This window comes from Nipponia nippon, unplaced genomic scaffold, assembly GCF_047370975.1.
Source record: "Nipponia nippon isolate SJK-2023a ecotype South Korea unplaced genomic scaffold, ASM4737097v1 scaffold_2, whole genome shotgun sequence".
Lineage (NCBI taxonomy): Eukaryota > Metazoa > Chordata > Aves > Pelecaniformes > Threskiornithidae > Nipponia > Nipponia nippon.
The window spans coordinates 11571839-11599098 of NW_028262336.1; the positions used below are offsets into that span (position 1 = coordinate 11571839).

General features: G+C 38.1%; 1 protein-coding gene across 3 annotated transcripts; it reads right to left on the reverse strand.

The window, feature by feature from the left end:
* CIP2A (cellular inhibitor of PP2A) lies at positions 1-27260 on the reverse strand. 3 transcript variants are annotated; one of them, XM_087757139.1, is made up of 21 exons: positions 27070-27260; positions 25373-25520; positions 23946-24058; positions 22270-22364; positions 21526-21622; positions 20410-20532; positions 20109-20254; positions 19334-19409; positions 18000-18227; positions 17356-17515; positions 16360-16501; positions 15489-15588; positions 14487-14605; positions 10459-10651; positions 8185-8259; positions 7991-8101; positions 7022-7191; positions 5236-5349; positions 3307-3389; positions 2628-2767; positions 1-1510 (listed from the first exon to the last, which is right to left on the reverse strand). In XM_087757139.1, exons 1-21 carry the CDS (start codon positions 27169-27171, stop codon positions 1340-1342), a joined length of 2706 nt encoding a protein of 901 aa, XP_087613265.1. In that variant the 5' UTR covers positions 27172-27260; the 3' UTR covers positions 1-1339. The 3 variants fall into 3 exon arrangements, with proteins under 3 accessions (XP_087613265.1, XP_087613264.1, XP_087613266.1); XM_087757138.1 differs by having other exon boundaries at positions 7022-7218; XM_087757140.1 differs by lacking the exons at positions 21526-21622; positions 22270-22364 and having other exon boundaries at positions 7022-7218.

The window sequence follows — 27260 nt, forward strand, 5'->3', positions numbered from 1 at the left end:
TAGAGCAATTATTTTTTTTATTCCCCTGGTCTTCACAAAGACCCGAACAATGTTTATAAATCTTACCTGTGGTTAAGTTACAAAAAAATATATTTCAGGAACAGGTTAAAATAGATACAATTCATCCAATGTTGTATAATTGCAACAGAATGTATAAGGCTGTACTTAGACATGAGTTGAACAGATTCAGTAAGACACATCTATGACATAACTGAAAAACACAAAGAATATCAGTATTTTAAAATCTAGCCATTACAAATTCGATACAAATAAAGGCAGTAATGCTACAGAAAGAGACATATATTAGATCGCCCAAAACTCCAGTAGTTCTATCAAAACACAGATACTAATGAAATAATTCTGCCAACTGCTAAAAGACATGTTACTCATGTCACATGTAAACTAAGGACAGTGTTCTGCCACTCAAAAACGTGCATCAAATTCTAGTACTAGTCTTTCATATGAAAGCACATTTTTTTAAAAAACAAAATTAGCTAAATAGTTATACTATGAACAATATATGAAATCCTGTTGGTACACAGCAGAAAGTGACAATGCTGACAATAGCTAGCATGCACCAGATAGGATGGTCAAAAAAGTGCAGATCTTTTTAAAGAATGAAAGGAAGTGGTGTAGGATTAGGAAAGTATTATCTAGTATTTAAGAAATATTTGTACATTCATTATTTCATTTTAGCATGCTTTCTCTAATTGATGCTGTTTGTTGAAAAGTCATTCGGATGTGGTGTTCTACTTGCTCAAATTCATATCTCCTCATAATTAGAAATGCCTCCACATCTTTACTACATGAAGCACTTGCACCAATATGCTGATAAACACAGCTTTCAATGTAACATGTTCTAATTGATATAATCCATTTTATTTTTACATTTGTACATTAGACATCAGGAAGCAACACTGCACAAATAACAACGGTGGTCAGAAGAATCAAAATTAACAAGATTAAAAGTGCTTAACGTATGAAGCACGCTGCTTGCCAGACATCCAATAGAATATAGACAAAAAAGTTGACAGTGACTTCTGTTTTCTTTCTGTTTCCCTGTATATATTTAGGAAGGTTAGTTACCAACAAAAGTTGCATTCAGCTCCCAATACAGACGATAACAGGTATACCAAGACCATCAGAAGACCTACTTGCTATATAGTAGCTCAGGTTTTTAGACCAAAGCTTCCACAATTACTACTTTTTCTTCTCGATTTATAGTTAAGCTACTTTAATTTTAGATTTTTTAAGCCAGATAGTAGCTAGCTTCAAGTTTAAAAATCTTTACATATATTTATACATATGTATAAAATACTAAAACCTTAACAACAGAGCCCTATAAAGTGAGGTTCACTGTTTCTGCACTTAACTTGCCACCACTTAGACTGTGAATCATTGCAATCATATTGGAGTGTTTGTTCAATTCTTCCTTCTGTAGTTTTACAAGCGCTTCTTTTTCTTCCAAGCGTCCTTCCAACTGGGATTTTTGAACTTCCAGAGAAGATGCCTGCATAAAACCAAAATGTTATTTTCTCCATTATCAACTGAAAAACATACACAATACAGTGAAAGCTGAGTGGCCTGATGGTGAATTTAAGTAATTAAAAAGCACAGTTTTAAAATTACAAGCTTGTTTCAGAAATCTTTCTCAGCTATACATTTGGTACACATGAATGATTACAGCTACTGCCACACTTCAAAACGTTAGATACCACGGGAAAGCACCAACCCCCATGTCATCATTGACCTATTTAAGCAGAAGTGTTCACAGTTAAGCCATCCACGTTTCATTTCAAGCCCCACACCGGTAAATATTTACTGGGAGTAAGGGAAATATTTGCTATGTACTGGATAATACTGCCTGGAGAGATTAGACTTTGCTTCCAGGGAATGGAAATACAGCAAGTGCTTTGCCAGACTGCGCACTTTGTGATTGCTGATCAGTTTGCATGTAAAATGAATCTCTGCCTTGTGAGTTTACAGGCAAGCACATATAGGCTGTACTGAAGTTTTGGGGATTTTGTTTTTGGTTTTTTTTTGTTTTGTGTTTTTTTTTTTTTTGTTTTTTTTTTAAACATTACCCAATTAACTTGGTATAGCCAAACTGGTCTCTGTTTTGAAAAAAGATATTATTTTTCTTAGAGATAAAAATAGATATTTTATTAGAATTTCAAAGATCAAAAAGAAAAAACAGATGCATTTTGGTGCATGCATATGTAGCACAGGTACCTTAATTCAGGACACAAGAAAAAGGGGAGAAAGTAAGCCAATCCACACTTTACAGTAGTCAAAACTACTGAAGAGGAATGTGCTACATTCTCTTATTTAATATTGCACTACAAGTGCGATACAGTTGTTTTTCTTCCAAATGTTATGTACTCACATACCATGTCTCATATAGCCTCATTAGAACCTGACCCTCGCTTCTTTTCTCTTAAATTCGAGCTCAGCTACTCAAAACTCAAAAGGTATACAATCAAAGCTGAGATAATTCGTTCTTGTCCACTACATAGAGTGCTCTAGTTTCTTTAGCCACTTTACCACTGAAATATTTACCAACTCTATCAGTTATATAGATATCTAAAATTCTGGTCTCTAGAATGCAGGTGCAAATAATTTCTTACCTTGATACTGAGTTCTTTCCTTGCTTGTTCTGTTTTACTTAATTCCTTTCTAAGAATGTCTACAGTTTGTTCCATATCTGTTTTTTCTTTCTGCTGAGCTTTCAGTTTTTCTTCCAGAACTTTTATTTTCTGTTGTAAGGCTTAAGAAAACAAACACATTAAAAGATGGGTTGCCAAACTTAGAAAAGAGATATTGCATTGCCTGGGAAACAAGGTGGTTTTTTGGGTTTGGTTTTGTGGTGTTTTTTTTTTTGTTTTTTTTTTTTTTAAAGACTCAACATGGCTGCTAATAATTGAATTACTGAGTAGTGCCACCTACTGCTAAGTTTTAGTGGTTGCTTCCAGTAATTTGCAGAAGAGTTAAATTAAGCTCTTGTAATTTGCGGTTCCTACACAAAACAGTTCTAATGGATATGCTGTAAAGAGATCCGGAAGGGACATATGATGCTGTGCAGAGATTTGGTGAAGTCCATATAGTCTGGGAAAACACATTTATGTATCTTTTAAAAAAATAAAAGACTGTATTTGTTTCATTCAACTGTTAAATTATGTATCCCTGGCTAACTTTAAGATTTACTAGTTACTTTGTAACATACAGCTGCTTATCTAGAGCACTTAACAACATCTAGGTAATCCAGTGAGTTCTCTATGTTCAGTGACCTTTAGGTAAGTTACTTACTCGCTATTTTGCCATCTCTCTCCTGTAGCTGTTGCTGTAATTCTTTTCTGTGATCTTCAGTTTCTACCAACTGTGCAGCAGTCCTAAAATTGCAGAGAAATAAATTTTAATGATCAAAATGAGATATGCCACCATTTCTTTGTCCTAAGAAGCTAGAATGATTTTTGAATAATTTCCAATTGCTGTCAGGAGCTTCAAATCAACAAACCTATGAATTTGCAAGGTTTGAGTACAGACAAATTTTATTTCCTTTTTTCCCCCATGAAACAGTCATTCTACATCTCTGATCACGGACGCATGGTAGAAACTACTGAAAAGGTTCATACATGGAGCTTAAACACCAGAAACTATTGCCTTTGATTACAGCCACAAAGCATTCAAAATACCATGATAGAACTGAAATTGTCATTCAACCCGAGTCAAAATTCATGGCCATTAGTGACAGAGTATGCTGGGTTTTTAGCCCTTAGTATTCTCCTGAATCAACAATACCATTAGTAAAACCTGTTTCAGGTATTACCCATGCAAGCACATCTGTGCATAAAGATTTTCCAGTACCACTCTGAACATCTTTCCAGATTGTCCCATAACACTCAAAAACCACCATTTCATAAGATAACGCTGTAGCCCATATGTAGGTCTACTGCAGTCCTCACTAGTTAGGATATTTAGTTTCCACCACCATTTAATATATAGGTACTGGTATCTACCAGTTGTAACCTGAGCACTTTATACGCTGTGAAGCTAATCTACTTTTTCCATTACTAGCTAGCCTAATTTCTAAGGCATACTCTAACTGCCACTTGCCTTGCCTAGATGGCACCTGCTGTCACTCTTGATTACTTCTTTAGCCACTTGCCATCTACCAGTTTCTAAGCTGCAGCCTCTAGCAAGAGAGGGGCCGAGTGTATTTCCACCGTCTCCATTTTATTTGTGGCAGTTCAAGAATATCTAGATAGTAACTGCTCCCCCAACCTGTCTTTAAATAGAGGCAGCTTTCATCATAATATCTCCCCAGTTACACTGAGCTGCCTATTGCACCAGTGAAAGTAAGTATGCAAATTTACTCAGTAGCAAACTAATGGATCGGTATGAAAATTTTTCATTTGAATCAGAACTCAAGGCAGTGATTTGGACCGCTCTGATTACTGACAAGGCAAGAGCCTGGAAGGATAAAGGGAACTTTGCAAGTAAAACCAAGAATAGCATTTTATTTCTAAACTGAATACAAGGCCTGCCTATGAATCTATTTTAAAGATATCTTCTGCAAAATTAAGTATTGAATAAAATTTCTCAAATAGGAACCCTATTCCCTTAGTTACATTGGGGAAAGGTACATCAGACCTCTATTTTAAGCTGTCAAGAAAGAAAAATTTATAATTAGTCCTCAAGAAGACATAAGTAATACTAGTTTTATGGTTGAGGAATGATGTTTTATACCACAGACAGATTACCAACCATCACTATTTCTAATATAATTTTTAAATATATTAGTTTAGAATTTTTTTTTTTTCTGATCTGATAACATTACAGAGAAACCTTGCAGGCTAAAAGGGAATAGGTGAAAATCTTTGGGTGATAACAGCATTTAAGAATTCAATAACAACCAAAAAAGACACCTCCCCACCCCCACGAATGCACCCAAGAATTGGGTTGTCTTCATTGCTCTTTTAAATTCCTATTGTTGCTGAAGTCTGTGGGTATTCCTCCACACCCCAACCAATACATGAACAAACAAAATAAACTAAAGTCACTACTACAGATTTTCATCTAACTTACACATATAAAGCAACACTGAAGCATCTTTTGCTTCCTCTAACTCCACTTCTCAGATGTTGCTTAAAGCACAATTGAAAAATTGAGACTAAAGTGCTATTTAGTTTTACTGTTTATCTTTAATTTGCTTCAAAAAGACTGAATTGAACTTACCTGTCATTCTGTTGCTTGAGTGATTCATTTAGTTTCTTCATTGCTTCCATTTGTTTATTTAGTGAATTGCATGTGATCTGTAGATCTTTAAATTGTCTTTCAGTTGTTTCATACCTACAAATGAATTAGGGGGTTACGGTTGAAGAGTATAAGTGCTTTTGAAGAGCTTTTACTTTAATAGCTTGTCAAGTAAAAATACTTGACATCATCTGTGCAATCATCCCACTCAAGCTAAAAGCAAGGTGTCTGGGGGGGTGGGGTTTGGTTGAGAATTTTTTTGTGGTAGTTTGTTATTTGTTTGGGTGTTGGGTTTTTTGTTTTGTTTTTTAAACGAACATACATGGAGGAAGGGAAAAAAGCCTAGCCAAGCTTCAGTGGATCCCTTACATATCCTTAATTATTAAGGATCAGGAAGCAACCTTCCTCCAGTAGGAAACTCTTAGGAACTGAGAAAACATACAGATGCCTTTAGAAATTTGACATACACAAACTGTTATAAATTAGCTATTTGCAGTCATTTTTTAAGGGACCCTTTGAGTCAGTCTATGACCTCTAGTTGCCTGGTGATACCAAAACCTGAACATACTGAAGAAAACACAACGTGCATTTAATACAAGTTTGAGGCAGATCTCATGCTCTAAGCAAATGTTTTCCTACTTCCCTACCAAAAGGAAAATTCTCTCCCCTGATGTCAGTTATCCAACTGTTTTTAAGCAACACTATATTTAACATGTGCAGACTGTTTAGAAAGCAAGTTTTTGTTCTATAAACATATTGTAAGGATCAGAAAGCTATTTTATTCCTACTTTGGAGAATTTACAACTGTTAGATGCTAGATTGAGGTTGGTTTATTTCACATAAATTAGCAAAATACATGTTCACAGAGTGTATGGCTGCATACAATTCAAGCAAAAAAAGGAGGCACTTCCACAGTGACCATGCATTCAAGAAACCCCATAATGGACAAGTTTTATACATTTTTCCTCCCCCAATGACTCCCTTATTGGCAGCAATATGCCTTCAAAATTGTCTAACATAATGCCTGCTCCCATCATTAAGCAAGAAACTTGCTCTCAATTTTATCAGCTTCTTTGCCTTGCTGACATCTAGTGACGAGACCAGCTCGTGTGAGTTGAAAAGCCAAAGCTCTTTTAAGCCTTTATTCTTCCAAAGCATATTCTATTTTCATAAATGGTTTCTATCTTTATGTACCTTTTATGTCTCACATGTCCTTTTTAGCTTAAGATCCTAAAGAAATAATGCTTCTAAGTAATTCAGGACATGCAAGGTGCCTCCTTCCTCCTTACCTCACTTTTACCTAATTTCAGTCAAGTTTGCTACAGAATTGATCAAAGATGCGAGCTCCTACCTTATGTAGGCATACTGTATTGGCTGCTTCTCCAGACTATTTATAGCATGTCATCAAGACATCATATAAGACCAAGGAAAGAAGCTGAGAGTATGGTATAATACTAATAGAAACTAAGCATTGTTAATTCTGTTTCTTAGAGAACAATGCTCCCTTTTATACAAAGTTCATGCTATTTCCTGAACTGGACCTTCAACATCTACAGCTTCAGTTCTCACTCCATTTAACATATTAACTTTTTGAATTACTTAAGTCAACCTCATTGACAAGCATATAGAGGAAAGAAAAAATAATTAATTTTTCACTTAAAAACATGAAGTAGCATGTAATGTTGCCCTTCTAATATGCTTAGCCCAGTAAAGGGCTTCATCACTCTTGGAATACAAAGTATTTGTTTAGAGATCTTATGTGCCTTACCTTTGAAGAAGATCCACAGAGGATTTTTTCAGTATTTCATGTTCTTCAGCAACTGTTTGTAATTTCTTGTTGTGTTGAAAGAGCTGTTCAATATCACTCTGTGCTCTTTCAGATTCTACCTGCTGAGCTTTCAGCAGATCATTAAGTTCTTCATTTTTTCGTTCTGCATCCTTCAACATTGCAGCAAGAGTTCTTGCCTTTGAGTGGAAAGACACCCCCCCACCAAAAAAAAAAACCAACCCACATTACAAGTAATTCTGTTTCACAAGTCACTTGTAATAGGCATATTTGAGGCCATAGATCTAACATTAAAATGCCATCAGCTACGTTAAAAAAAGGATTTCTCTCACCTAATATTAACTACAAATTAATTTGTTCACTAAATTCCTTCAGCTCCCTTTATAGAGCGTGTGGGGAGAGAGGGAAGAAGAAGGTAAGAGATGATACATTTTAGCTATGGATTTAGTAATCTGCAGCCCAATCTTTATTATAACCTTTAAAGAATAGAAACGATTCTGAGTTTTCAATGCACACCTCAAATACATACCCCACGGAAGCAAGCAAGCTTTATTTGAAAGTTCATCTTTGACAAGTGATTAAAAGGCTCAAACAGGAAACAGTTCTTCATATAGCAGCAAATTCTATATAGAATTCTAGTAAGTGGCTTTATTCATTTTCAAGATTACTACCATTAAATTAACACTAATAGTTAACAAACAATATTCAGTACAGTAGGTAGTTTTGTTGACTTCCTACAAGGGAAAGGACATTAAAAGAAACTGTTCCAAAGAACAATCCAGAGGAAAACAGGGTGTTTATGATGAAAATTAAGACTGCCCTAACTTGCAAGCATAGCTTACATCTAAGCAGTATAGAGTTTCCACACATGCAGTCACAGTTAAAGCTGCCCAGACAATCATTACAATCAGCCCCACCCCAGAGTCCCACAAGGAAGCTCCTGCTACTTACCTCGGACTCAGCCTGGGCTCTCTGACACCGGTACTGAGCCATCAGCCTATCAGCCTGAGCCAGGGCTAGTGCCTTTGCTTCCAGAAGGTCTTGCAGCCTAGTTTCTTTAGACTGTATGTGGGAAGAGCGTTTTTCACTAACATTTTCTGAACGTACAGACAGTAATGTACCCATGAACATTAGGTTGTACTCACTGCTACTGCCGACAGCTTCTGCTCATAGACATCCATTATGTCAGATATCCTCATGTGAGTGATCTGCTCCTTCATCTGTGGAAATGTTTTCCTATTACTGCTACTGTAAATTTGTATTTACTTCGATACGTAACATGCACCTAAAGAGCTCAGTAGTTTTGTGAACTCCACCTGTCCACTAGCTTTTTAAGTTCTTATTCTTATACCTGAGACTGTCTGCTCAAATGCATCCACCTGTCTTTTGTGGAAAGGCTGTGAATAATTGAACTATTCAGGCTGAATAGGATTCATCTGCAGAAGATATCAGTCCAGCACTATGAAAAGTTAACATCATCACTCTAAAATAGTTCCCCTTAGTCTAATCTTGGCTGGAGAATTAGCAGTTCCCCCACAGGACACCTAAAGTAATTTGCCCTAATAGTAACAGCACAAAATGGACATGGCTAAAAATCCATGCTCATACTCCGTGGCCTTCTCAACATACAGATTACCAGAAAAGGCCCAGGAAAGTTATTCTGAAAGGATACTATGCAGAACAGAACTTACTATGTTAACCCATTGACTTACTAGAGGAAATTTATTTACCATATATGCCACAACAAGTCCTAAGTGTTTATTAAAATATATGCCCAAGTCAAGTGAGAATGCTACTTGGTGATTTCAGGATATTTTTTCTTAGGCAGTGCTACTATAACACCAGTTTTGAGCAGCTCTTCATATATGCTGATGCATGACCAAGTGCAAGCTACCCTAGCTGTTCATACAGTGAACACCTACTGAAAAAGCTATCACCTCTGCACCATTTTGGACCATTATGTAAGAATTTTTTGCATATTAACAGTAGCCCCTACATAGATAGCTCCAATTCTCAGCTCATTTTCCTGTCTCTGAAGTAGGAAACAAGTAGTTTCTTTTCCTGTTTGCAAGCTTGTCATCTCTATGTCCTTTCAGATGTTACTACTATGAAAAACGCTTCTGTAAGTTCCTTTCACACTCTCTGTATAGTAATACTATTAAAAGTGCTTTCTTGATTATGTTTTTACACACATTTGAGCTTCACACAACATACGGAACACGCACAGAGATGAAGTACTGGATATTTTAAGTGAATGTGTATATTGATTTTTAAAGGAAAAAGTTCTACCAATTAGAAGGTCTAAGAAAAGATTCACTTAACAATTCATCAACAACTTTCTCCCCTCAAAAATCAAAGCAGCTTTACAACCTGTCATATTACTGGAAGCTGCTGCATTAATGCTGTTAGGCACCTGTGGCTGCTTTGACTTACGTTAATATATACACAGCAGTGCACCCACAGACTGTCACATGCAGTCCTGAAAAGGATGATCAATGGGAGCATCCAGTGGCAGTGAAGACTCACTTGATCTTTTTCACTATTATTCTAGCAACTGACGAACTGGTAGCTTGCTGAGTTTCATTCTTATCAGTTACAGCAAAGAGAGGAGGGTTACAAAGCTAAGGCTGGAGGCAATGCCGCTAATACAGGTATCAAGCCATTAACAGGCACTTTCTGTTAATTTTCCCTATTTGCATACTGTTCTTTTAAGCCAAAAGAAAACAGAAGCAATAATCCATCGTTCAGTCTAAAGCAGCTACAAAGCAACTAACTTGCTTTGAACAGGAGAGAGAAAGGAAATATATTCAGAATCTGACAGTATGGCTTGCGAAGAAGCGCACTGTATGCGGTACCTGTTTGAGTGTCTTATTCACAATGCATGATGCTGCAGAGGGAAGCAAAAACTTTCTTCTGAAGTAATAATAGTGCCTTTTCAAGAAGGCCACAAAAATTGAACTGCAAATGCTAGAGTCAGCTACAGGCAAAAGGAAAATGTTCGTATGCCTGTTTAGGCATACAAGAGACTCACCATACTCTTACAAAGCAGCATATAATCTCTATTTTATCACAGGCTATTTCTTAGGGAGGAGGCTCCTTGTACGCATCCCAGCAAGTCTAGCCAGTTGGAACTATATCTGACACCTGCCTCCACGTCTGACAGCTAGAAGAGTGTGAGCAACCCCACTGGAGAAAAGGATCTCAATAAGGAGCCCAGCTTCTGATGTAGCATGAAGAATCATCACTGAATTCTGCTAAGGAGCTTAGTAAAAGGAGCACATTCTAAACAGGTAGGAGTCTAAACTGAACTCAGTTGATACATGCGCTATAGCCTGACACTTGGATTTTAATTTCTATCGTTCGTGTCCCCCCCCCACTAAGTATCAAATATTTAACAACGGTATATAAATTCTACTAACCTCTAGCCCAGAATGAAGTTTTTGTATTAATTCCTGTATATTTGAAGATGTGGATTCATCACCTGAAGGACAGGATGAAGAACACCTCGCTGAAGGAACACTGTTCACGAGTGACTGCATTTGGGTTCTTTTTGACGTGTGCTCCATTTCTTGTTGTCTATAAGCGTTATTTGCTGCAATGCTTTCACCAAGCCTATATAAACACAAAGGCTATTAATGAAACAACCTGCTACAAATATCATTGCAAGGATCGAAGATGAGAACAATTTTATATTATAACTGACTTCCCTTTCATTGAAAACAAACAGCAGTCACATTTGCATTATCACACAAGATTAAGATGTAGTATCAGACACATGCCCAAACTGTCCAGAAATACGGAAATTTTAAAAAAATGAAAGCCTGTCATAGCTAGCCTTTAGAAACAAATGCAGTATCTCACCAGAAAGAGCGTGGTGTTCAGCTCTTCTTGAGCGGAACAGATCAGATCGTCTGTCTCTTATTAGCTTGAGAAACAGGTTATTGCACACGTCATTACTCAACTTAACTAGGCGACTGTTTCTAAGTAGGAATATTGAGAAGGTATTTAGTAAAGGATTTTATTAGGCATAAAAGTAAGAAGATTGAATCATGAAAAGGCAGAGTGCTACCAATAAACCTTAGTTTTTCCTTGTCTGCGATGCTATTTTACAATACTGTATTGAGTACAGCACATTTCATTTTGTAAGTTTTAATCAAAATTTAAGTATGCAGATAAAAGTGCAATCCGTTAAAATTTGTACCAGGAAGAGAACACAAAAGCTTAGACATAAGTAACTACAGTACGTATATTCCAGCATCTGTATGTAACTTGTGGTTGGTATTTTCAAGGCAGCTACTAATGACATGTTCCAAATCAGAGAGAGTGAGAAGTCAAAAGAGCTGATTTTTGAGGCACCAGTCAAAAAGTCTTTTCCTCTCAATGAATTCCTTAATTACTAAGTTATCCTAACCACTTCACTGAAGTGCTGTCTCGATTGCTTCCTAAGTGAACAGAGCCTATTTTTAACTTGCATTTATAGACATTTTACTCGGCTACTCCATTGTACAACTCCAGGCATATTGGATCATACAGATCCTTCATTCTTCCAACTAGAGTATTTGTCACTGACCATTATAAAAATGTTTCCTATATCCACAAAAATCATGTGATCATTGAATAGTGGAGGTTGAAAGGGACCTCTAAAGATCATCTAGTTTAACTCTCCTGCTCTAAGCAGGTTGCCCAGGACTGAGTCCAATAGTTTTGACTATCTCAAAGGATGAAGACTCCACAACTTCTCTGGGCAGCCTTTTCCAGTGTTTGAATCCCTTTACAGGAAAAGGTTTTTTTTCTTATATTTAAAAGACATTTTAAAAGTTTTTTTCTTTTATTTCAAGTGTGTGCCTACCTCTTGTCCTGTCAATGGGTACCACTGAGAAGACTCTTGCTCCATCTTCTTTGTTTCTTTCCATCAGACATTTATATACATTGATAAGATCTCCCCACGTCTTCTCAAAACTAAACAATCCCAGCTCTCTCAGTCTCACCTTGTATGACAGATGTTTGTCCCTCAAACATCTTAATGGCCCTTCACTAGACTCATTCTAGTATCTCTCTTGATTTGGGGACCCCAGACCTGGACACACCATCAACCAGCAATACTCTTCCTAATGCAGTCCAGGGTACTATTGATCATCTTAGCCATTCTTGGAGACAGAAGTTACATTTGCTTTCTTCTAGTCCTCAGGAACCTCTCCCAGTCACCATGACTTTTCAAAGACAATCAGGGGTGGCCTTGCAGTGACATCATCCAACACCTTAAGCGCTCATGGATGCATCCTGTCAGGTCTCATGGACTACGGTATATGTCCAGTTGGTTTAAATGTTCCATAACCTGATCCTCTGCCACCCAGGGTGAGTCGTCTTCCTCACCTTTCTGGCCCATCCTTCCTAAAGATCCTGTATCCATCCATTACAGCACTCCAGTCATGTGAGCCATCCCACCACAGGTCTGTGATTCCATAGCCCTGTAACTGCATGCAGACTTCCAGCTTCTCTTGTTGCTTCCCAATGCTGTGTGCATTATTTTGCAGGCATTTCAGAGAGGCACCCCACCCCACTGATTTCCCAGGAAGAGTATGAGGGCTTTTCCCCCACAATACTGTCCTGTAGGCAATCTCTTATTTATGTGCATATTGGAGTGTCCCAACTTTAGCCCTGTTGTGTTGACTGTAAGGTTCCTCCTGTTCACATACACCCAACCCCTTTGTTTTCCAATCCAGTCTGCTACTTCCTCACTTGATTGTTGGTCATCTTTTCCCCTCCCTTGTCACTTTTAGTTTAAAGTCCTTAATCCTCAGTCTCATGGTCATGGAAACCAAATCAAAACTGTTTCCAACACTGGCTGCACAACCAATTGTTGACCTAGAGAACCTGTCCACTCCTCCTCAAGCCCTTCCCCTCTCCCTGGCAGAATCGAGGGAAACATCACCTGTGCCCCCATGGCTTCCAGCCATTGCCATCATAGGAGTCTCCATTTCCCAACCTGATAGGCATAGACTCTGTCTGCCCCTCCTTTGGTACATCTGGGGTCTTGGGCACTTGAAACTGCAAGGTCTTGAAGAAGGATCTGGTCAGTCAATCTCTTCCTCATCATCTCCGATATTCACAGGCTGCTGACCTCCCACAGCTCCTTTATTTGGCACCACAGATCCTCACCAACTGCACACCTCCCGCAGGCTAGAAGACAACCTTATACTGCCCCAGCCTTAGTAAGGGGTCCCAAACACTCCCAGCAGCCCAAGACCTCTGGAATTTGCATACCTCTTCTGAAACTCTATTTGGGTTGGCGCTTCAGCTTTCAAAATTTATTTTGTACCGGTTTTAATTGTTTTACAGACATTCCTCTACTTAAACACCACACCTCCCTGCCCCATATTTCTCCCCTGAAGTCTATAGCTGACTAGATATATTATTGATATATAGTACTACTTGCTATCATAAAAACAGCACGGATGTTTTCAGGATGAGCACAGTTTTAGACTCTTATTACTGTGTTCTTATCACTGGCCTATTTTTGGATTATAATAGAAAAGAGTATGATGCCCTAGGGTGTGGGGAGTTTGTTTGTTTGTTTAGTTTTGTTTGTTTTTAAAAATTCCTGTACATGCCACTATCTTCACAAGCTTTCTCAAAAACAACCAAAAACCCACAATGAGGCAAATTACCATGATTTGGTTAGGCGACCTTCCTTTACTTTTTCCCCCCCATATAAGTAGTAATCCAGTCGCTGTTCCAAAATAAGCTAGTTATGTTACAAATCTTTCACTTGAGAAAAGCAGCTCAGATGCCAAAAAGGCATCTGATCTGGAAGTCCTTTCAAACAGTTCTCATTTCTGTTTTTAAAAAGCTCTGCTAACAAAATGGGAAGAAGTTTCATATTGGTTTTCTAGGTTGCAAAGATCGTGATACAATTTAAGATCGTTTTTTTCCTATTTTATTACATCTACAGAAATAAGGACTCCATCAAACAGAGTTTGTCAATATTTTTTCCCTACTTAGACCACCTTAAATACTACGTGAACTGCCATCTGCCTGTGTCTTATCCTATTCTGTTCTTTCTTGGAAGTTATTGCAAAAGGGTAAGCAAAGCTTTAGGAACCGAAGAGTCACATATGTGACAAAGTTCAGCAGAGAGAGAAATCTGACAGTCAGAATATCAGATGCACTCCAAGTAGAAAGTTTCAAGAACAGACTTCATACATATGAACCCTGAGGGACAGAAGTCAATCACATCTGATATTAATTGAATACCATCAGCATTTGAACTAGTTCCTCTGGCCTCCAAGATCACCACTGTGGTCTTAATTGCAGATAAAGAACACACACGACAATTTTTCTAAAGTTTCTGTCTCTGATGCACTGAAGGTAATATGCCAAGAAACATGAATATCACTAAGCCCATAAAATCTCAAATCCTACCAGACTACCACAAAAATAAACTTACAGTACGGCAGGAAAATCTGGTAAGGGTGCAGCCTCAAACAGTATTCCAAGTCCCACTTGGACTTGCTCTCTATGGTCTGATGTTAAAGCAAATGTCAAAGGCATAATCAAGCGTTGATCCTAAAAAAGAAACTACTTTGGTCAAACAAGATATAACAGTAAATGACAAAAAAAACCACCCAGACATCACAATATCAAGGCCTATGAGCACAGAAATGTTTTATATTCAAAAACTTCATCTGCCTTCTTAAAGTTTGCCCTTCTAAGTTTCTGAGCCTGAAGTCAATGGAAGAGAAGTGATTTTAAAAATAGTTTACACTTTGGAGTATTTAGAAATGTGTTTTCTCATTAAAGCCAATGCAACATGTATAGAGACTACTTAATTCCTTCAAGTTTTCAAGTGCTTGATTTCCATCATCAAGTGTCACAAGCTTAAGTTTTATAAGGATTTCCTGAGGACCGGGAAACTCTCATTGCTACCCATTAAATTACACAATTCCCATTCTTGGAAGAAAACCCCCCAAAACAGCATGAAGTGTTTGACTATCTGAATTAGTTTTCCACCTACAAAGTAAACTGTTAAGGTACCATCTGACCAATAGTTAGTAGAAGCTGTTTTGACTACGCAAAAATCACAAACTAACTGTATATATTTAATAGTAACCAACCCCACAAATAATTATACGGTTGTGATAAGTTTTTTCTAGTTTGCTACCTTTAAACTGCAGTCCTAATGCAGTGTTAAAAGGATAATTCTTACCAGGCAGCTGAACTATGATTTCACACGCATTACTGAAATAAATGATTGGAAGAAAAGCAAACTGCTTTGATTTTAGAAGAACTAACAATGAAACAACCTTTAAGAATTGTGCCTGGGGGACTACATTTTCCTGGAAGTTTTACCACTTCAGAGATAAGCATGCAAAACGTGCATAACTAAAACTACTGTAGTGCAATAACACTTTCCTTAAGATATGCTTCATAATACATTTTAAAATCATACCTGTAAAATTTTGTAGAAGCTGACCTCCATACCAGGTACATCCTGCTTCAGTCTGCTCATAAGATCAAGTGTTTTCAAAATAATATCAGCAGCAAGTTTGCTTTTAAACATACAAATAGAAAAGCAAAGTGGGGAAAAAAAGGCAGAGCAAGATTTGTCAAATCAGCACTGATAAGTTCAGTCAATTTAAAAAAAATTAATAAATACCTTCACAAAGAAATTAAATTTGTCTAGCAAGGCAACAATGCCAACACCAACAGAGATCACTGAGTTCCTCAGACATGCTGCTGAGCTTCTCCAGCATGCCAAGGATTCCAACAGTGAAGACCAAAACAACACTTTCAAGTTGAAAGTGAGGAGGGTTTAATCATAGATCCAATTATATTTCACTGTTTTTTGGCCATGTAACTCTTAGTTATATCGACATTCAGGTTAATGACACGGAGCTGAAGGAATGTATATTCCATTTTCAGTGCAATAATTCCCTCCCCCCCCCAATATGTGATATTTTTGAATTCTGGTTGCATAAAATCAAAATGAAAAATTAGGTGCCATGAGCAGTTCTGGTAAGCTTCAACTTGGATAAGCTCGAACTACTGCATGAGGTTTAAGGTCATTGTTCCACTTAAAGTGGATCTTCAGTTTATGCTGAAAACAATATCTGAATGTTTAAGCTAGGTTTTACTTATTCAACCAACCAGCAACATTACTTTCTATTGCCACAAAAATACTAAGTTTGATTTTAAAAATAGTGTTGATTTACATTCATTTAAATGGTACTTTCAACTACAACATACTTTCCACTGGAACAATATCACAACTGTCATACAAGTCTTGCTAAATTACATTTTAGATAAAATTGTGTGCTCACCACATTTTAGAGTCCACTACTTTTGTCCCAAAACCAGTATCAATCCCACTATAGGTAAACTGGTGTTCTATTAGAGACATGCATTGGCTGGCAGTCAGTACCTTCGAGGCATGCATTTTCAGTACGCCATCTCTACAGAGCAGTAGACTGAGTTAAGAATAAACTTAGTACACCTGTGCTTAGGTATTGGCACCAAAAAGCAACATTTTCTACTAATAAATGACACAAAGGTTAGTGCATCAAAGCACAAGAGCCTCCAAAAATGCTTTTAAAACCCAACTACATAAACCACTTAAGTCATGCTTAACTCACAAGCCAAGTAAGCTTCACTTCTCAATTAAGACACACACTTACTTGGAAAAAAACAGCTAAGGGCAACCACAATAAAATAAGAGGCATAAAGAAAGATGATGAACAAAAGGCAGTGAACAATCAGTCCCTAATACAAGAACTAGTTCTCTAGGAGTAACTTAACAAAGAGATTTTTTCACAGAACTCATCTTAGATGCAGGATTATGTCCTGCAGTCACGTCCTCCTTACTGCGTGACACCGTGAACACTAAAGACTCCAAGAGGTGTGTAAAACTGTATCACTCCACATTATTTTTCCTTGTTTCACTGATCTAAATATATATCATATTTGGCTGGGAGCTGCACTTGACTTAGCGAAGTGAAAATACTGCATTGATCAAGATGACCCAAACTCCCCTTGCGATTTCAACAGAAAACAGTCATCTTCATTTTTGATCTGCAAAGTGCTTCTATACTGTTGAATAGCCACCACATTTTATCCTGCACCACTGCATTACACAATTTCACAGCAATTAGAAAGCTACGTAAGGTCTTTCAAGATGACAGTCCTAAGTAAAATTAGGGCAGTCATTGTCATTAAAAGCTATTAAAGTGACCCCAGATGGACATTTCTTCTAACATCTTAGAGCAGATCATGGTGGAGGAATAATAAATTAACTGCCAATAGGCACATCGAAAGGATATTTGTCAGGACGTTAATAGCCTTGACCATTCTTTCACACTTTTTCTTCACTAATGGCTCATCCACAATCTGTTCTGGCATCTGAAGATGATCAAGAAGAACAGGCAGCAAAAGATCCACAAAGTGTTCAGCTGAGGTGCTGTTCCCAGTATTAATAACATCCTGTAATAAACACATTTTATGTCAATATTTAAAACTACAGAACAAGGAAGCCAAGCCTACTCTGTACCCCTTCCTCCACGAGCCTGTCTTCTAGCTTTCCCAGCCTCTCCCTATTTCAGGTTTAAGGCTGCTGATCAGTATCACACTGGAAAAAGAACTTTAACAAAGAGCACAGAAACAGCAGAAACTTCCTCACTTCTACAAGTCCTAGAAAGCAATTCTTTGATAGCTTTGTATCTACCTCATGACTTCAGGAACTGCCGTATCTTCCACTTAACTTTCAGTGCAGACTTATTTCTAAAATACAGCATGTCTTTAAAAGAAAAGTTGGTTTACAAAGTATGGAATTCTAGAACAGGAAGAATTTTATTTCAGGTATATTCTTACATGCTATTTTTCAAGAAAAATGCTAGTAGTTGTTTAAAAGTCAATTAAAAACATAGCTGCTAAGAAGCTCGTTAAACTCAATTATCAGTCTTGGTACCTCAAAAATCTCTTTGAATAGTTGCAATGCTAGAACTGAACAGTCTTCAGAGCCTTCCAATGGTTGGTTTGACAAGTGCACCAATGCAACAGATGGTTCCAAAGTCTTTGAGCGAGTCACAAATCTGGTATTTCCAGAGACTGGTAAGCCAGATGGTTCCAGTATTGCCTGCCGCAGGGTATGACGCAGTTCTATCACAGAACAGAAGGCAAGCAGCAGTTCTAAGATCTGTGTGAAGTGAATAAGAGTTCAAATGCTTTTAAATCAAGTACTTATACAGAAATTTTAACTCCCATAGCACAAGTCTAAAGAGATAGGCAAGTTCTATGCAACTCCTTTTAGCACTTTAAAGTGTTCTGAAGAATAGTTTTCTTTCCTTAAAGCCAAGTCAGCAGCAGAAATACAGTTCATTAGACTGATGAAAGCTTGTGACAGTTAGTATTCATTGTATCGCCTTCCCTTTTTTAAAAAGCACGGCTGCTGGCTAGCGACCTAATAAGCAGTAGAAACACGTATACGCTCAGAATGAAGAAAGCTACGGAAGGGAAAACATTCTGAGATATGTATGGATGAGCATGTGCATACACAAGAGACGAAGAGGAAAGCACCTGGAAAGCTCCTTGTCAATATGTCTTTCTAAATAAAACCAATAAACAACAACAAAATCACATACACAGAAACATTAGCATTTATCATTTACTATGATGCCAAACACATTCGTAAAAAAAAAGCTTAAGATTCATTCACAGATGTATTTAGCCCAAATATTTTCACAACATTTCATATTTTAGCCTTTAGCAACAGCTGGCTAATGTTTCATTTATGCAAGGTGGCAGTGAGACAAAGTTGAATGCAACAGTTAACTGCTTAACCAAACACAGCATCAATTCGATTAACTACTATGAAAGAGCTTATTCCTAAGCTTTTGAAAGTAGCATCATGGTTCCCTGATCACCAGTTCAAAGTCTGAGTAGTATTAATTCAAGTTTTAGCCAGTGAAGTGGGGTACACACTGCATTTCTGGTAGATCCCAAAATTTCTTATTAGCCAAAGCACAAGAAGTGTTTATGTTGGCTTTCTGCCTTTATGTCTGCTGCCTGAAAGCAGACACACATAACCTGGCAAAAAATCCCAACCATTACAAATTCAATCCGATAGCCTTTCGAACAACTAGAAAATATTAACTTGGTGAATACCATAGGTCACTTAAGAGTCCTGAAGTCAACGTGCTTCGTTATCAACCCTTGTACATGAGGAACCTACTTATGATTACAGAAGTAGAACTAGATTAGGAATTGTACCCTCTTAGGCTTAAACTGAAAACGTATAAATACCTTAGATGATGAATCGGGATCCCTTCCATGAAGAAGGTCTAATACTTGACCAAGGCATGAGGTAAAGTGCTCATATCTACAGCATACATAGATGAGAAAAGAAAAATGTAAAAAATTGGAATTTCAACACTCAGACATTTATACCAAGTGATGAATGCAAGTGCCCTATTCTCCCCCTTACCTCCAAACACTTCAAGTACAATGATAGTTTTGATAATGTAATTTCTATTTAACATAGACTAAGCTTTAAAAATATTCTAAGAATGAAAGCAAATTCCTTAAAATCAGCCAAGATTTTCCAGCTATTTTTGTTAGATTTGGATTCAAATTCAGCAACTGAATTCTGCTAGCTGAATTTGCAGAACGACTAGTCAAGCCCTCCACAGAACTACTCTGTAATGCCCTCCAGTAAAATTATTACAACTTCAACCATACTGTTCCACTTCAAGATAATATAGGCCTGTAAAAGGCAAGATAGCTATTCATCAAGTTGTCTGACCACCGATACTGTCCAGACAAATAATTACTGAACACAACTATTAAATATTACTTAAGTGACAATGAAAAACGGATTTGGATTCACACTTCTGTGTGAAACTAGTAACACAAGAATCCTTTAGTTTCGGGTACAGCAGTTATAATCAACTAGTAACATTCAAAAAGCATCTAGGGAATTTTTTCCAATGTTTGGTTCAGAATGCAAATAGCATACAGCAAAGACACTGAACAAGAGCTTAGGAAAAATATCCTGTACTTTTAGGAAGTGAAGCTATACCTGGTAAGATAATCTGCAACTTTGGGGTTCTTCAGAAGATCCATGAGTAGATCAACAGAGTATTTTCTTGTTAGAGTACCATCTCCATTTACAACAATATTGAATATTAACTGAAATGTCTGATGGATATTTCGAGCATGAAAGAGCTAAAAGGAAAAATAAAGTTACGTATGGGCACATACTTACTTTGCTGGGTCTCTTGCTTATTAAAATTAACTGGCATTGGAATTTTATTTTGCCAGTGTGGCTATTAGTTTTATCTACAACTTAAGAACAGAACAGACTTCAAAGAATCACTTACTTTTTCTCCTACTTCTTCATTTAAAGTAAGGCTTGATAATACTGACAGTGCAAACACAACCATAGTCAAACTACTATGGGCCAGGAAACTTATTAAGGTACGATAGAAACTCTTCACATTATTCTAAAGCAAAAAGGAGAAACATAAGCATTATACCTTTCATTCTATTCTGTAAAAACACCAAACTTACAGATTATACATATTTATAAATAAGCCATACAAATAATGAATAATACAAAAAATATTAGAATGATAACTGTTCTCTAGGAAATCTATTCTAGTGTTCTAGTGCACAATACTGGTGTTGATATCAATGACTAAATTCTCTGTTGAACTTGTATAAGGAAAAAAAAACCAACACCAGAAAACCCAAGGAAGAAATTCCATCAGTATTTTAAAGAAAGATGAGAAAGTCATTTTGCTAAAGTCTCTAATAAAAAATAGCCACTGAAAATTGACCCCCCAACCCTTCTCTGCTCAGTGATCAGATCTGACAATAGTTCTTCCTTCCCCTCCTGCCACCTTTCTTCCAAGGTAAACAGTACAACATTCACTACCAAGTAGATGAATTTGTATTTCTGAATTGAAAAATAAGCTATGTTAGCACCGATTTATGAAAAGACAGGAACTGAATAGCTCAGATATGGATGTGTTTTTGAGCATTCAAGAGCCCTGACCTGACATCAGGACCAGTGGTTATTTTACTGATTTATCTTCTAAAAGGCAGAGCTCGCTCTTGGCCGAAGTTAACGCGGCTTACCAAAAACCCAACTACAATCTTTATGTGTTAACAACATTTAGTTTTTCTAAGGAAGAATGCTCAAATTTTAAATTCGTCCTTCATTCGCAGGGAACAGTTGCAGAAACTGAATGCATAACACAAGCTAAGGCGACAACATAGAAATGTAAAGAAGGAAAGAGAATACCCAACTTCCTGTTCTACTGGTTATTTTCTCCAATATGGGAGAAACAACCACCAACTCTGGAGAACAAACAGGTCAGGGTTGTTATTGCCACAAACAAGCACGTAAGAAATACAAATGTGATTCCCCAGAGTCAAGTAACTCTCTTTTGCCCTCAAGCCAGAGAATCATGCCACAAAACCAAAACTCTTACCAAAGATTTTATCTGAGTTTGAATAGATAAGTTGTGACGACAGAGATTTGCCAGGAGTCCTAAACACGGTATCGTTAACTCATCTTCAGTGGATTGACTTAAAAGAAAAGTCAAGACATTTAAACAAAGATGTTTTTATTAAAGCATCCAGAATTTAGTTACAAGAATTTGTGGGTTGGGAGCCTTTTTGGTTTTGTTGGGTTTTTTTTGTTTGCTTGTTTGTTTTTGTTTTGTTTTTTAATTAGATACCATTCTGCCAAGCAAAGCAAAATTCAGATTGCAATCCCCATAGTGTGGGCAGTTTTTAACTAAGCACATCTGTAAAAAACCCACAGTATCAGAGATCAGTACTATCAAAGGTCCTTTACTGCAGGTGTTTTTAACAGTCATTAGATCTCTTACAAGGACACTTGCACAAAACTCATATTAATCTAACGTAAGTCTGTTTCTAATGTCAAGCATGACTTTTCTCCTAGCTTTTCTCTTTGTTAGCTCCCTGCTCCCGGGGCTGTGGGGGTGGGCTAAGAGGCCAATTAATAGTCAAACACCCAAAATCCCACAATCACTGCATTTGACAATCTGTAACAACATGGTTTTCAAAGAACAATCTTTGTTAACTTCAGAGCAAAAATGTCACCGCTCACCCTGGAGACCAGGTTAGTGCAATATGGCAATAGCCTTCAGAAAGTTTCAAAACTTAGCTAGATATTTCCCATAAGACAAGACAACTGAGTACACACTTACACATGATGCATTAGAAATGAAATTAATTCCTCGATGTTGGCACCAGCGCAAAAGACTGGAACATTGTAGGTTAGTCTCTGCAGCAACTGAATACTCTAAGGAAATAAAAAGCTATTCACATATGTCTTTGCTACAGCATCTCACTTAAGAATGTTACAACTTACAAAAGCTGAAACTGAAAGGACAAATAACAAGACACCACAACTGAATTAATTTTCAGACTCTGTAATGCTAACATAACAATTACACAAGCTGCTGCAAGCACATTGAGTAACATCCTGCCACACTGATGTGCTTACTAAAAGCCCAGATGAAAAAGGTTCTATTTTGACAGACGAGTTACCTTTTTAGCCCATCCAATTCTGCCCGTTGCCTTGTCAGCAAGTTCCCCATTCTGTCAGTGAGAAAGGGGCTTTGTCCTATTGAAAGCCCTAGAAGTTTCATCAAAATCCAAAAAGCGCTTTGCAACCTCCTATGGAAAGTATGTTTATAGGGAAACAGGTTTGCTGTAAAGACTGCCAACAGATCTAATGGTAGTAAATTCCTTCACACAGCAATGTTCAGCACATAACATAACTGAGTTAATATGAAGTTAATATACTCAAACATGACAAAAATCACAGCATAGGATAGCAGCTGAAACAAAATCTTACCATATAAATATCTAAGAACTTAAAAGGTCTTATAATTGGATCTACTTAGTGACTACAAAATCTCTCCCATTGACTGGCAAGTCACCTGGATCCCTAAGCCTTCCGATACTTCTAGTGCTTTGAGAAATAGACAAACTGAGAGCAAAGTGTTCTTTACTGGGTACTTGACTCATTTTCCACAGATCAAGGGCAACAGAACTGCTAGCAAATTAATCTTCTGTTTTCACTCTCCAGAAAAGAGATGTGACCACAGGTAGCCAGCAAGTACTTGCTGAAAGCTCAGAGCCATATATGAGAAAAACTGTACATATTAAAAAAAAAGAAAACTTTGTCCAACTTTACTGTTCAATGCACAAAAAGGACAAGTTAAAATTGGTGAAGTCAGACTATGAGATATCATGTGTTCATAAAAAGAAAAAAATATCAATAATGTCTGCACTTGGCTCCTAAAAAGCAAGCTTCTATTAGCACAGCCCCCTTGCATTCACTGGCAGGTAGTACTGACCAGAGGGAAGGAAGCATACATGCCCTGCAAACATTCCATGAGAACTGGCAGCCACAGCTTTTCTTTCACTCCTTCACAACAGCCTGTCAAAGTATTGATTAGATAAAATGATCTCCAAGCTTTTGTTATGAACATTAGGAGAAATAACTAAATACCTCAACTGGAAAATAACCTTCCAAGCTCTCAGCAGTGATTCCTTGAAATAATTTCAAAAACAGGTTTTTTGTTTGGTGGTTTTTTTGTTGTTGTTGTGTTTGTTTTTGTGTTTTTTGGGTTTTTTTTTTTTTAAATTAGAGCAGGTGAAAAGCACAAGCAAGATTAAAGAGACAATACAAAGAACTCCATGCAGTGTTAAAATCCTGTCATACTAGCCTCATACAGCAAATAAAATACACAGCTACAATTAACTTTCTCTCAACACATTATTTCAGATAGAGCTTTTAAAGAGTTATATGCATACAGTATAATTTATACTATGTAACAGTAGCCAAATATTATTAAGCATTAGTTTCTGTTACCTGTAATAACACTGGGTCACTAAGACAAGTAGAACTTCGATGAACCACTCCTGCCAGCACGCTGGTCAGATTGTAGGTATCCTGAAGAGCTTCTCTAGTCTCATTGTCTAAAGCTAGAATTTAAGAATTATTAACAAAAACCCCTATGTAATAGCAAAAGCAGCTGTTGTATTAGCTACCAATCTAAGCAGAAGCCAAAGTCTTTGACCAGTTTTTCCGTGTGTATTTCACAAATAACTACAAATAAATGACAGCTCCTGTGCACTTGCATCTCTACTTTACTTCTGAACTTACAGTTAATTGAAACACTAATACTTTTCCTTAAGATGCTTGGACACCGAAGGAATGGCCTACCTCCTACCTACAAAGTTTTAGTTCTGTTTGAGATCTTGAAACCTGCACTTAAAAGCTTTTAAAGCTCAACATCAATGATCTCAGTTTCTTGCTTCACGCTATGGTGGGCAAATAGACTAAAACTGATACCTTGATAGGGTTATCTAGCAATAGTTAAATAAAAAAAGGCAGTTCTACTTAGGCGGTCCTGGAAAAGATGTTGCAAACAAGGATGACAGGTAAAGCAACAGATGAGTTGGAGGAGGACTAATTCTTAAAGTTTTCCAGACCCATCAGTTTGGAAATGATAGTTAAGAACCCCAGTAACAAATATAATTTTACAGTAACTGTTTCAAAAACGTAAAAGGAAGCTCAGAGGCTAAAAACTCCAAGAATCAGAGAAGACAAACAAGGGGTCATCATAAAAGACTCGGATCTTGAACAACTATTCATTCATGATGAGAAACTAAGCAGTGAAGGGATAATTCTTCCCTGTGTATGTAACCTACACATGTAGGTTATGGTGAGCACAGAGCTCCTGTGAAATCGGGGGGGGGGGGGAAGCATCTCAAGAAACAAGAGACAATAGAACCAATTTTGTAATTGGGAAACTTGATGCACACAGGCCCAGGCCATTGGAGAGGCCGAACTGCCACCCAGCACACACTCCAATGGGAAAGGTAAACTAAGGTGATGACAGTTGTTGATGTAACATGGCTTTTTCCTATCTTTGCATCCCCTAGGCAGGTTTCTTCACTTCCTTAAAAAAAAAGTAGTCTTTTCAAGCTCCAAAAATCATGGACAACAGAATAATTCCTCACCCTACCCATTGAGGAAACAAATTCAGATAAGCATGATCACTGTCATTGCACAGTGATGACTTCAAATCTCCTTCCCATAGTGATTTAACATCTTATCGGGCCTTGTATGTACAGCCAGGTGGCTCAGCCAAGCAGTCCACTACAATGAAAAACACTTATTCTTTTACACCTTATGTTTTTTCCAACAAGTCCATCACCCATGCTACAGAATCAGCACCTGTCTTGTCTTCCCTTTCCCAGACCAAAGATAAAAAGTTCAGATGCAAACCTTACCTAGCTGTGATAGCAAAGTCACCACAGACAAGGTTAGAGATGGGTTTATATTAGCGTCCTCAAGGAGTTCTACTAGGCAACTAAGACATTCACTTGGTAGAATCTGGTTTGAAGCAAATAATCGTGTAAGCTTCAGTCCAGAGATAACCTGGAGATGAAGGGAGAAAAACAACCTTAATTACTCAACTGCAACAGAGCATTTAACACAGAAGTTGTATTAAATAGATTTTGCCCTATTTGACAAAAGAAGAATGCAAGTGCCACTCTAACAGGACATTTGTATTCACATTTGCTGCCAAAAAAAAAAAGTTTTGAAAAAATCCGATTTTCATTCCTGTGGATGTGTTCCCTTTACTCTTGAAAAAGTACCAAGGTTACATTGTAAGCATTTAGAACATATTGGGGCTTCTTTTGTTTGCTTGTTGACAGCATTCATAGTAACAGCATTCATTTTAATCTTATAGCCGTAGCAGAGCAACACTTTGTATTTCTTCACACATTGAACAGAGTTAATACCAGGTTACTCTTCCTACATAGGTTTTAGCATAGATAAAAGACAATGTTTATTTATTTTGAAAAAACAACCAAACAGTTTGCTCAACACAAACATTTAGCAATCAGCCTTCAGCTCAACCCAACAGCCTCCTTTCTAAGGACGCAGACAGGAACCCAAAGGTGCCACTCTGCAGGAAGGATAAGTAGTAACAGGTAGTGCTGCTTCGGGAGCACTGCGTGCTTAAGATGAAAGCACGGAACCTGGGTTCAGGGAAGCCTATATAAGAAGATGCTGAAAATGCTACACCTGCACATCAGTACAGGTAGAGATGAGTTATACTTGCATAATAGAGCAACATAATGTTGTTTTTGCATATCCTCTGTGTACCTCTTTACAATGGATACAGAGAAGAACGCTAAGCAGAATACTAACTCTTACATTAATGTTTTGGCAATTAAAAAAAAATATATCTGTATTTGGAAGAGGTACCTTGCAGATTAAGCAATTCAGTCAATGTGTCAATTTCTGGCCATACCAAGCGTGCCCACCGCCAGGGCTGTACACGCGGCTCTACCTGGAGGTCAGGGGAACAGACAGGCTCACCAACCCCTTCGCAGCAAACACCTTTGATGACTACCTGTTGCATGAAATTGGCAAACTCCAGATACAAGACCAGTTCATCATTCAACCTCTGTTTTTAAGTTGTGAAAATAAATGATCCTCGTGGCTCAGAATTAAGGGAATAGGAGAAAAAAAAAAAAAAAGCAGCCCCTCATAAGGCACATACATGCTTAGCCTATGTGCATATATACATACAGCACACCTGTAAATACACACGAACACCATAAAACGTTATAATAAAGGACATCGTAATAGTCCAGGGATCTTGCTAAAAACTGAAACGTTTTTTCGGTCCGACGGCCTCCCTGGCCCACCAGCTCCCCAGGCAATCGGTCACCGGGGGAGCTTCCCCGTCTCCGGCCGCTGAGCCACGGGGGAGGCCGCGGGCCCGGCCCGGCCAGCGCCAGCGGGCCCCTGCAGGCAGCGGCGAGGCGGAGCCGGCCGAGGCCGGCCCCCGAGGAGAGCCACCCGTGCCCCCAAGCCCGAGGGGACACCACGGCCACCCCCGCACTCCCGGCCGCGCCGCCCCGCTCCCACCGTGGCCGGGGTCGGGGGCGGGCAGGACGGGCGCCGCTCTCACCTCCAGGCTGCGCTGCAGGAGCGCGGCGTTGGGCGGTGTCTTGGCGGCCCGGTACTGCGTGGCCGCCAGGAGCAGGGACTTCATGCAGCCCAAGGCATCCATGGCGCCTCAGCTAGCCGCTCAGACGCGCGAGCCACAGACCCCACTCGTATTTCCCGCCGCCGCCGCCATTTTGATGGCAGCGTCCACTG